The following is a 12,605-nucleotide window of genomic DNA, read 5'->3' on the forward strand; positions in this document are numbered from 1 at the left end:
GTCTCTCGGCGACGAGCAAGCAGCTCTTTCACTCACTCAACTCGAGGCCATCGTCCCGATTTCTTCGAGATTCCCCCTTCGGATCCATTAGTCGTGTATACACGACGCCGACGAACAGCGGAGTCTCGCGTTTCGTTTGGAATATCAACTCTCTCGTCGTCCCTTCGCCGCCTCGATGTCAGGTGAGTGAACAGAGGCTTGAAGAGAGGAGAGTAGGGACAGAGAGAAAGAGAGAGAAAGAGAGAGAGAGAGAGAGAAGACGATGAGAAAAAAAAGAGACAATGGAGCGTTGGTTAAAAACGGTCGACCGCTCGCGTCCTCTCGTTCTCTCTCTCTCTCTCTCAATGATTTGAACAAGATCGCGAGAATTCGCATCAACCGCACACTCGCACGTAACGGATACTTAAGATACGCGTTTTATCTAATAATGAGATGCTTCCTTTCTGGCAGTGGTGTCGCCGCAGTAGCGATAGCTACTCGACGACCCGCTCTCGTTTGTAGCCTAAGCCTATCGAATTGATATTCACACACACACACACACACGCTCGCTCGCACGCTCTCTCACACATTCAAACACACACATTCTCTCTCTCTCTCTCTCTCAACCTATTCCCAATCTATTTCGTTTTATTTGTTTTCTCGCCTGCTTGGATGGACTTTTTATTGAATATGCGAATTTATCCGCGCGCAGCCACGAGCCGGCGCGCGTACAGACTCGCATACCGGCACTTACATCACTACGTCATATATTATCTAGATAGACCTTAAGTTTCTCAACTCTCCGAGTTAACAAATTTAATTCAATATCTCTGTTAGTTAATTACTTCTTTCTTCGTTCTCCCCGTTTGTGTTTCTTTCATTTTCCCCCGAAGTCGCCTCCCCCGGGGATTGCAATTCCTGTATGTGTATGTATATTATGTATGTGTGTGCGGGGTTGTCAATGTGTGAGCTCCCCTCTTACGGTATTTTACACATGGCAGTGTGACTTTGTCGCGTTGAGCGTCCGAATAATAAACACGAGATAAAGTCTGTCTCGTCATCCGTCGTGCTTCACTTCTGTATTTCTGTATTCAGGCAGTTTGCAGTCTGGCACACGCGACTGGTCGGAACTAATCGTACATGTACATGTATATATATATATAACAAATTTGAGCGATTCGCTATAATGCGCCGTTCAACAAGTTACAATTACGCTAGTCCGTTACTCGACGTTACTTCGATTGAAGCTCGTAGTCGATCAGTAAAAGTTGCGCGCCCATCCCGACGCGTGGGCACCGTGTTACGTCGAGAAGAGAACATTTTCTCGCCCGTAACGCGCTACCGGAACTTATCAGATATCTTCGGCCGCGTGTACACGCGAAATGAGGGGGAAAAAAACGGGAAAACGGTCGCGCAAGTTGTCGATTGAACGGCGTGCGAAACAGCGCTCTCCGAATTATACATTAAACGCTCACAACATAGACGGGTCCGATATTTTAGCTTAGCCATTTTATCAAATATAGAATATGCTCGATATGCAAGCAGGAGCCTTGCAGTTTAGGTGTGCAAGTCTCTCTAATGATTCTTTTTTGCCGTCTCTTTGTATCTCTGGAAGACGGCTGGTCCGATACTTCCCGGGTAAAAACCTACGCATCGCGCGACCTATTTACAGACCACATCATGTCTAGTACTCACGTACCGTTAAAAATCGCATTTATCGAATCGAACTTATATTCCCGGGAGAGAGTTCGGCTTACTTTCCAAATTTCCCGGAGTAACCTCTCACTGAAAACAAGTAAAAATTCACTCGATGGTGAAAATACACATCGCACTCGGAATAACAAGAGTGGACATTTAATTCGAATTCAGGATGAATATTTAATCCGTACACCAGTGAATATTTCAATTGATCAGAGTGACGGTAGAGTAACAAATACACTCTTTAATTTCCAACAAAAATACTTTACTCGACGATTTAGAGTGGGAAATTTACTCTGTACGAGCGAAAAGTCGCTCGAATTCGAACGACTCGGCTGTCACTCAACATCACCGCTCGAAAGAATTTCGAAAGAATTTAGAGAGTACATCTAGAACCGTCTATGGAGATCGGATCGCGAGAGGAACGCTGGTCCGTATCAGCCGTGAACGCGCATACCGCGCATTGTCGCAAATACCGCGAGTAGACGCGACGTACACACACCCCCTCCCTCCTATTAAAAATGTGCGTTTCAAAGGAGAGAAAGACAAGGGCTTGCCGACGATGAAATTCCGCGGTTACGATGCGCAATTTTTTCGACGTATACTCTCGACACGTTGGTGATCTCGAATACAAAGGTACTTCGTTGCCCGTGGCTTTCCGTCGAAGCTTCGGGCGATTCGCGAAGTTCAACGACGAACGCGAAGTGAGAAAAATACAAAGGGTTTAAGTGTCGCTTTGCAACGTACGAATCGCTGCGACACGCGTAGTCGCTTTCAATATTCCACACGATTTACTTCAATAACTGCCTTTTCTACTCGGCAGTGAGCAAAGTGTCGACGGTGTGTCGCTGGCAGTAGATTCGTCCGGAGTATCGCGGCATCAGCGCTGTGTCCGCGTTAAAGTTCGCGTTCGGACAGCCAATTGGCGGCACGAGCGTATATTCCGCCGTTCCAACGCCGTTTAAAACGGTTACGAAACGCCGGATTCCGCTCATTGCCACGCTCGCTCCGCTAAGCGGTTCCTGTCACGTTTCCGTTGGCGCGCTGCCAACGAAATTGCACACGGGCATTTTGCAAAATCTACCGGTGCGGATCTGACTACCCGGGCTGTGTGTGTGTGTGTGTGTATTAGTCTTGCGAAATGACGGACGTCCCTCCTTTATCCTCACTGAAAACGCTGGCCTCAACGGCAATAATGATAACACCAACGACGAAAAACATCTGACAAGAGAGTGTGATAAAAAATGTGTATAATTTATTGCGCAAATGCACATGTACCGTGTGTCCCGTATAAATCCTCTCACTGGATATCGTGTAATGTGTATTCCGCAAGAACAAATTTCAGACGGCGACGGAAACATCCGACAGAATAGGAGAATCAGGTACGCGCGTTCGAGAACAACTCTTTCTTTTTTTTCCCTTTGTGTATCCGGCGGCATATCGTTGACAGCTTCGAAACGCACATTTTCCCTTACGCGAGAGAAAACATTCTCTCGCACTCTCGCGTGTCTTGCAGGTCGTGTGTCGCGTGTACGTGCAATTAACAGAGTACACTATGAGATATCTTATTTTTCCTTATCTCTCTCGTTATCTCGCTTACGTAATACGGGTTCGATCGATACGGCGTATAAATTAATAACTAGTGACTAATCTCGTTAGAGTAACTTTGTACAATTTATACAGGAGTCGCATAAGTGATATGATAATATGTATATATATATATGTATATTCCGCGTTTTATTGTTACTTCGTTTCGTTTAACGTATATTACTACGTGCGTTCGTTTTGGAAGAATTATATGTCACCGTTTGTAGAAATTAGCCCTCGGTCGCCTTAGGATTTAGGAACGTTATATCCAAAATAATATATGCTCCATTTGTCGTGGCCAGAATGTACAGGCAGTTGAAAATAAATGCCACACTTTACAACGGTAAAGGTCCGTCGGTTGAATCGGTCGGTCGGTCGGTCGGTCGCGTCGTCGAGCGCGAATTATCTCTCTCGTCGTGCGCGCGACGTGTTAATCCTTTCGCCACGACGATCACAACACCTGCAGCCGAGTATTCGCTGTGAACCAAAAGAGCGACAACAATCGTCCCGCCTTTAGTCGTTCGTATTACAATCAGCGCATTAATTATCCACCGTCACGTTGTCTGTTCACTTTTCGCGTAGAATGAAACCTTCCTCTGTTACACAATTAATTTTAATTAGAAAGTTTTTTTAATAAATTAAAAAAATTTTTAATAAAATTACTAATAAAATAATAAAACGATTTTAATTAGAATTAATTGAATCTAATTATGATAATAGAGAGTGCGTCGGCTTTTTAACGCGAATAATGTGTGTGTGTGTGTGTGTGTGGTGTATTACAATGAGCTTAGAATCGAACGAACTGTAGTGTCAGCACGGCTCTGCACGACAAGCTCTGCTCGCTGTATATTTTACAGCGGTCGGGAGGGAGATTACTTTTCGGTCTTACCACTACAGCGGTATGTCGAGACTTTTCGGCCAGGGACCTATATCGTAAGCCGTCGTAACGAAAGGATTATCTCGCGCGTTGGCGAATCGCGACGAGCTCTATTTGCCTAATCCATACGCGCGCCTTGCGCGACACGAGTCCTTTGTTCGCGCCCGAGCGCACTTAGTCCGTTATTCACGAGGACCCGTTACCCGTGTATTCTCTTTCCTCTCTCTCTCTCTCTCTCTCTCTCTTTTTCCATTTGTGCCACCGCCGTGTCGAAAAGTCTTTGAAACGTCCACGCGTGACACTCGTGTCCTTAAATATTTTAATCCCACAGCGGCTGCGCGCGAGAGCCTTCGACGCGGTCGTCGTCGTCGTCCGGTGCCTCTCTCAGCACCAGGCGCTTCAGCTGAAAGTAGGCAATCATTTCGAAAAAAGCGTGCGCGGGAAATAACTTAATTAGACTAATCTTAGAGTATCATCCTTATTCGACGCGCGGATATCACCGGGAATGGCAGTACAATATGGCAGTCAGATAGACAACGTGCAAACAATTACGTCACGCACAAACTCCTCGGCGTAGCCGCTCGGGGATTCGAGTTCCTCGCCGTTCGCGCGAAGGACATATTTAAGGAGCGACGTCCTCCTCGAAAGTCGCGCTCGCGAGGAGAAGCTCACCTTCTCCGCTCCCTTCTCTCCTGAGGCGGAGCCTTCGCTCTCCCCGATATTGCGATTAGGACCGCGTCTCTCGTCGGCGAAAGAATGGAAAAACGGAGAATGCGCAACGCAAAGAGACCAAGCAAGCGTCCGATGATATAACGTTAATCAGTCTATTTGGCAGAAGTTCGCTTGAAGGGGAAATTAATACTACGCGCGCGCTGCCGTCGCCGCCGCCTCCTCGCGATCCTGTGCCTTGAAAGCCCTTATCCGAGTGTCTCAAAAAAAAAAAAAACTCGATCGAGTGCGTCGCTTGTATTTATATATCTATATCTATATATATATATGTATATTTATGTATAACGGAGGTGAGCGGAGGTCCATCGGCGTGGCCGTTAAAGCGCTATCTTTATCGCTATCGTGTGCGCGCGCGCGGACGTCGACCACGAGAAGCGACGAGCGTCCTCGCATCGAAGTCCCTCGAGTGTCCAAGTGTTGTGCTCCTTCCCCGCGGCAGAAGACCGTTATTGCGCGCCGTACGAACACAGGAATTAGGCTGTACATCCCTCGGAGCTTGAGCTGCAACTCGCCTCGTGATCGGCCAAACGTAAGCGTTCCCTCCCTCTCTCTCTCTCTCTCTCTCTCTCCCTCCCATCGTCTAATGTCTGGCGTTGTCTCGCGAGGCGTATTAACCTCCTTATGAATATTACGTTAACGCGGCCGTTCGAGACGCGAGATTTGTTCCATCGAACGATCGCTTCGCATCGCAACCGGCCGGCTATCGTACGATCGACTCGCGTTGTCTCGCGAGTTCGATCGGTATCGGTGAGCACACGTATCTCGTAATCAACGAATCAGACCGCGGTACTCGGATCCGCGATACGGAGCTCTCACAGGACTCGAACACGTGTACAAACAGTACTCGAGCCGTACTCGCGACCGCGACATTGCTGATTGCGAAACGGCCTCCTCATCCCCGAGATTGAGCCCGAGTGTGTGATTGTGATCGTTCGTTGTGATCGAAGGCCGTTCGTTCAGGCACACAAGTCCCTTCTTCTTCTTCTTCTTCTTCATCTTCATCTTCTTTTGCTTGCTCGGATACTTACTACGTCCGGAAAATTTAGCTCTCGCCACGGTGGTCACCCAGTCGACTAGTCTCCGTCGGAGCGTTCGGATTATTACCACTTAGAAAGATACTATTTAGCTTATTGTATCGCTGACTGCCCGTACTGCTCATCGTGTTGGAGGCCGAGGAATTGTGCTGGGTGTAACCGGCTGTCCTTGAGAAGCCGGGCAGTTTGTCTGGAAGAGAGAAAGAATATTGATAGAACGCGCGCGCTAACAATGTCGCCGATTGTTCCAACGATTGTTCCCAGCCGTGAGGATTTTTATATCTGGTGATAACTCTGCATAAAGCCATCAACAGAGTTGGAAAAGAACTACGCACTACTCGTGAAGTCGTTATCGTTACGAGTTATCTTTTTTCAGTAACGACTTGATAACACGGTGTTATTTATTAATTTTTTTCGTTAGTAACGAGATAACGTAATTGCATTTTTTTCGGTCACGGTAACGAATATAATCGTTACTTTTATCGTTATTTTGCGCGTGTAAAAATACAGATACGGCGAAATGGATGGTGGCGCCTCGTAGAACGAAATGTATGGTCGAAAATATATGGTCTTCGAAACTCGGTGGAAAAAGCAACAAAAAAATCGTGACGACTCATTATTTTTCGAGTAACGACAACGGTAACAAATGACTTCAACTTTAACGAATTATCTACGGGACTGTTATCTTTAACGATAACTGCAATGATTTATTTATTTTTTGTCTAGCGAATTATTATCTCTCAAAATGGATATAAAATAATGATTGACGCAGCGTTGACATCCAGTCACCGGAACAAAAAAAAGTGAAACAATGACTGCTTCTTGGCAAAAGGGGTGACAAAAAGTGACCTCTCAGATATCAAAATTGCGACCGAACATTGACATTTTTCAAATTCTGAGAGTAATCAAAGCCATTTAAGCAAAGAAATAACACTTGCTCTTATTTTCCCAGGCTTATCTTTGGATAACTTAACATGTAGTGAGTTTTTTCATAGCACAGTTTGAAAGTTCATAACAGGAAAATCCAAGGGCATGAACGATACAAGTACGCTTTCGATAGTAGTTTTATTAAGACGGTAAAAAAAAAATATATATATATATATATATATAGAGAGAGAGAGAGAGAGAGAACACCTATATTTTACGAATTTAACGACAGGTCAGAAAAAGTGACTACATATAGTAACCCATTTTAGATAATAATAAATTTTTCTAGTGATCTGTTAAGAAAAAATGACAAAAGGTGGTTTAAGCGACTGAATGGTAACGCCGATAACGGTGACGAGTTACTTTCAAAAAAACCTCCCAACCTTAACCACTAGAGACTCGTTATCCCTTCTTTTCCCCTTTCTCTTTTCTCAAAGAATTCTCACGTAGCAATTACCTTTACTACGATTATGCCTCAGCCTCTCCTGCGAGTTCGTGCCTCCGCATTGCTTCTGGGGGATGCAGGAGTAGTTGCTGTCGCTACTGTAGGTGGGCGAGGACGTTCTGTTCCTTCTCCGCGGACTCCTGTTGCTCCTGCTGCGGGAGCCCGTTCGGCTGCCGGCCCTGTGGCCGCACGTGGTGCCGAACTGCGAGTTGTTATATTCCATCGTGTCGGCGTAGAGGCAACTCGACTCCGAGCACGAGCAGCACGCGTCCGAGTGGGTGTTGGAGTCGCAGGACTTCCTGTCCCACTCGTCGTTCTCGGGCTGGTAGAGATTGTCGTTGTGGAACATCTCGTCCTTGTGCCGGTACAGCTCGTCGTTCACCGCCGACGAGGTGAGGTGCGGCTGGCCGGAGCGCGCGAATCCGGCCTCGTGAGCGCCGTAGTCGTCCGGCAGGCCGTTCTGGTGGTGGCCGTAGATGACCGAGCCGCTCTCGTACTCGTTCTCCTGGTTCTTATAGTCGTAGTGATTGTAACCCTGCGGGAACGAAGGTAACGGCGGTGGATTCGTCTGCGGCGGTAACGTCGTGTATCGGCCCTGCTGAACCGAGAGGTTACCACCCGGCACCTGGAGAGCGCCCGGTTCATACTGGCCTTGCCCGTTCCACGGTGTGGGCGACGGGCTGAAGCTGTTGGTCACCCTGATAGGCGGGGTGGGCGGGCTCTGCGAGTTCCCCGAGCCGGAACCGGAGCCGCCGCAGTGGTCCAAGTCGTTCTGGACGCTTCTCTTGCCGAGATGCGGACTGAACGGCACCGGTTGCTGATGTTGCATCCGGCCGACCATCGAGCCGCTGAGCGGGGGCGGGTGTTCCGGCGGCGGTGGCAGCATGTCGCACCAGTTTGGCATACCGGTTTGCGAGGGCGCGTCGCCGCTCGCGCCGGCTATTCTGTATTGCCGCCTTTGCACGTCCGCGTTCTCGTCCGTGTAGGCGCCGCCGCTCACGTTGTCGCTGCTGGGCGACACCGTAGACTTGTTGTTGGGCTCCTGATTCGAGTCCAGGCTCGAGTAGTCCGGCTTTAGGCAGGAGTCGCTGGAGTTGGACTTCTGGCCGCTGGTCTCGATCGAGTCGGGACTGCGGCTGCCTACGCACAGCGTCGTCGTGGCGTACGGCTCCGGGGGTGGCGCCTGCATCTGCTTGCGCGTGTTGTAGAACGTCGTTAGGTTCACCTCGGCGTACTCCGAGCCGGCCATGCCCATTATACCGGTGGCGAGCATGTGCTGGTTGCTCAGCAGCTTGGTCTCGCAGTCCTTGTCGGTGGTGCCCTGAAGGGTGTTGTTGGTGGGCCTCCAGCCGCGCTCCAGCCACAGGGTGTCCTTGTTCAACTGGCAGATGTCGTTCGCCGTGCCCACGGGTACGTTCAGATGGCCCAGTTGCTTGCTCATCGCTTGCCTGCGCCTGACGTACACCGCGGCCAGCAACACGGCGATCACGGTGAACACCATCGTTATCATCAGCACCAGGAACCACGTCTCCCGTACGACCGAAGCGTCCCCGTGGCTCGGGTCGGTGCGGGGCGGCAGTTGCGTCAACTGTCCCGGGTCCATGTTCAGCAGCGTAGGGCTGGAGAAAGGACCGAGCCCGATGCGCGTCAGTCCAGCCACGCGCGCCGTGTACAGCCCGCCGGTGCTCAGGCTGTTGATTATCACCGACGTGGTGGACGCGTTCAGCGACATCTGACCTAGTATCTTGTTGCTGCTGTTGCTCTTGATCTGAATCTGCGGGGTGACGTTTCCGCTCGGATGTTGAGACACGAATATCAAGCGATATTGCAAGCACGGCTATTATAGACTACGTTTACGCGCCTACGGGCTTGGCAGGCTCTTGTATTTTATTTGGGTATATTTTTTTACCTAAACAGATATACCAATAGGATACACGAGTTTATTCACGAGGTTGTTACTAAATCGGATTAACGTTGCCGTGTAAACGTAGTCGTAAGTACGATCGATTAGAGTGATGGGCTGATAAGAGCAACCGCTGGATGGTTGTTAACTTAGATCTGAGCGGGAGGGTTAAAATTATCGCGCCCAACATCCAGCGACGGCTCTCAATAGTCTTGCTATTTATCATCAGAGCCTTTCTTTGTTGACCCTAGATAGAATACTAGCCCCTTTATCCTGAGCCCATGTCCTCAACGCCCCTACTTACGTCTTGGAGACGTATAGAGGAGAGAGAAGGGTTCGTAAAAAAATATCTACGTTTCGGGGAAGCACAATTGGCGTCATATACACCATTCTCTAGATTTTGAAACTTCTTACCATTACACGATTTTTAGCCCTTTATATACAGCCCTACACATAAGATCGAAACTATTATAAATAAGGTTATTACGACTCTACTATTGCAACTAGAGTTACTTCCGCGATTTTCAACGCGTTATACAGTCCCCGGCCATATTATTAGACGCACCTTAATTTTTTACATTTCATTGACTTCCGAGGACCAGCATTGTAATACGACTCATCTATCGATCGAATGATGTTAAGGAACCATTGTTTTATAAAAGGTATTTTTTATGACATCATCGCCAGAGACTGTACGTAAGGCTTAAAATCGTGTAACTCTCCGCCTGAGAAATAATACAGCATACATGACGCCGACTATACTGTAGTATTCTAGGATTTATCGTTCTTTCACGCGAGATTCATAGCGACTCTTACCTTGTAACCGATCAATTGGCCGTTTTGGGTGTTCTTCGGCGGCGGTGACCACCGAACGTACGCCGAGGTCATGTTTATCATGCCCACGTGGACGTTCTCAGGAGCGCCCGAGGGCACGTCCTCCAACGTGGTGACCAGCTTCACGTTGCTCGGTCGGCCCTCGATTATCTTGTAGAAGGGAACGAGAAAGAACTCGTAACGCGTGTACTTTCTCAGGTTGGTCAGCACGTAACTGGTGGCGCCGGCGTTGAGCACCGTGACCATCTGATATTCCGGTTTCTCGGATACCTCGCGATACCGTATATAAAGACCCTCCACTAGATCCGCCGCGCCGAGGATCTAAAATGCAAATTCCGCGCGAGTTACTCGCATTGTCAGAACGTCGCGGACGTCGCGCGTTCTTCCTTAGCGGTTGTTACGCGGCCTTCTCTTCCTCTCCTTGAGGAAATTCGACGAAAGTAATCTCGTAATTCCATAATTTTCACTATTCGCTGTTTCTAATTTTAATACTGATACTGTATTAATCTAGTTTTAATTAGGTCGGTGCACATGAAATGTCAGATTTCTCTGTCGATTACGGAACCGCTGTATCTTCAATTTCTCGTGCATTTGGATATATCAGCGGTATATATCCGCTGTTATGCGTTTTCCTTTCATCTTTTTCGGGGTTTTCAAAACATCGTTATCAGTTATTATTTCGCGCCTACCACGAGGTCCATTTTGAAGCGATTCATCTCCGGAGCGAAATTTTTTCAAACAACGTTGAATGATTCGTTCGTTAACTGTATTGTCGCCAGAAACTCTGTTAATGTTGCGAGCTGCCGCAGCTATAATGTTTCCGAATTTAAATTCATATCGGATAATAATGAGGTATTTTCACATGCTCATATTGCGGTTCAAAGATTAATATCACGTGTACGTACGATATTTCAGAAAAAAAAAAAAAAACTGATAATGTTAATCTATGGTATAAATATCGGCTGATTTATATTTTTGCCAAGCGTATTAATTTATAGTATATCTTCAGCATAATATGCATAACAAAACTCCGATATTTCACATGCACCAACCTAATAATATTAACACATTGAATACTATGAGGCTGTCACCAGTGAATGACTCTTGTAATACTATCGTCCGTTTCATTAAGCTAAATATAAAGTATGATTAATTGTGCATATAAAAAATCGATTGTACGGCCAATGATGAATATCTCTAAATTCGCAGATCTAAAATCAATATTAGTAGTTATTTGAAATTCATTTCAAGTTGATATACTTGGGTCTCTTTACACGGTATTTTTTTTTAACACGTTTTATTCACATTTACATGCTTATTTTTCGTAAAATATTAATTAAAAAAAAAATTATTTTTTTCATTTTCCTCAACACATTAGCTTTTCCTTCACGTGTTTATATTAAATTAAGTTTTCAATTAATGCATTTCTATATTTTAAATTACTTTTTGTACAGTTTGCGTTACTTTAACACAAGTTTTATACTTTGTTGCAGATCAATTTTTACACGACTTTTTTCCACACGATTTATTCCTTGCACGGTACGCATCCACCGTGTAAGAAAAGCGACTCAAGTGTACTAAGATTTGAGCCAGATGATTTCCTCGGTGGAGTTGTCATTATAAATATCTCGCGTATATTATGTAATTCAATTGTGAAACTTTGACATATCTAACTAAATTCACAGGCTTCAAATTAACAGTAACAGTCGATAAGAGGAGGTAAAAGACACATATATGCATGTCAACTCCCGTTAATTTGCCGTGTCTTCGGTAATCCAATCAGTTACGGTTTTCTACGGTAAGCGGAGATTAACGAGATCATTTCGGCGGGTAAAATGTCAAGGAGTGTTGAATGAAAACCCATAATTCTGTCATTGTTCGCTTCAATTCCAAAATTAAATATCACGACGCGCTGAATTAAATATCCGCTGAGATAAATCGCGATTAAAATCGACATTTTTCCCCCCGGGAATAGAAAAAAGAGATATATGTGCATATATTACGGGAATTTTTTCACGCGAATTATTTCTCTCTGCTAAATGGCAGATAGCATTTTCGCGCGATGACAGGTGTCGATTGGCACTTACGTCCCACATGATCTTCACGCTCGTGCTGCTCAGCGGTTGCACCTCTTTGAGATGTAAAATCTCGCTGTTTAGCCGATCTCTGGCGCGAGTCAGTTCCACTTGCGGTACCGTATGCTGATTTGCGTTAGTAGTTTGCACCACGTCGGACAGCGGCCCGGGTAGCGAGAGCCCGTGGCTATTTTCCGCTCGTACTAGGAAGACGTAATTGGTCTCCGGTCTTAAATCTGTCACCTGTTGGCGCGCGGGCAAAGGATATATATATTCGAGATCGATCTGCGTTCTCGCGTAAACAAAACCGTGAAAACGCCCACGACTGTTAATGTGATAATCGGCCGCATGTCGATTTTCCCCTTGCTCTTGAAATTTCAAGTTCACGTTTAATGTCGTCCTTCCGGACGGATTAGCACGTTATCCGTCCGACTTTATATATTCAAGATCTTTTCAGTTTCTTTTAAGACGCTGTAAGGACCGCTTATGGCCTCTGGTTTATCGAACACCTTGAAAT

At 46.6% G+C, this 12,605-nt stretch overlaps 1 protein-coding gene across 1 annotated transcript in view; it reads right to left on the bottom strand.

Moving 5' to 3' along the window:
• Positions 1-6: 6 nt before the first annotated feature.
• Positions 7-12,605, bottom strand: part of LOC106745297 (roundabout homolog 1-like) — a 114,747-nt gene continuing 102,148 nt past the window's right edge. The window contains exons 8-11 of the mRNA XM_014620781.1: positions 12,101-12,331; positions 9,996-10,334; positions 7,289-9,050; positions 7-6,094 (exon numbers count right to left, since the gene is read on the bottom strand). Coding sequence (XP_014476267.1) covers positions 5,913-6,094; positions 7,289-9,050; positions 9,996-10,334; positions 12,101-12,331 — 2,514 coding nt within the window. The 3' untranslated portion in view covers positions 7-5,912. The remainder of the gene's footprint in view (positions 6,095-7,288; positions 9,051-9,995; positions 10,335-12,100; positions 12,332-12,605) is intronic.

This window comes from Dinoponera quadriceps, unplaced genomic scaffold (assembly GCF_001313825.1).
Source record: "Dinoponera quadriceps isolate SergipeBrazil2010 unplaced genomic scaffold, ASM131382v1 scaffold1527, whole genome shotgun sequence".
NCBI classification, from domain to species: Eukaryota; Metazoa; Arthropoda; class Insecta; order Hymenoptera; family Formicidae; genus Dinoponera; species Dinoponera quadriceps.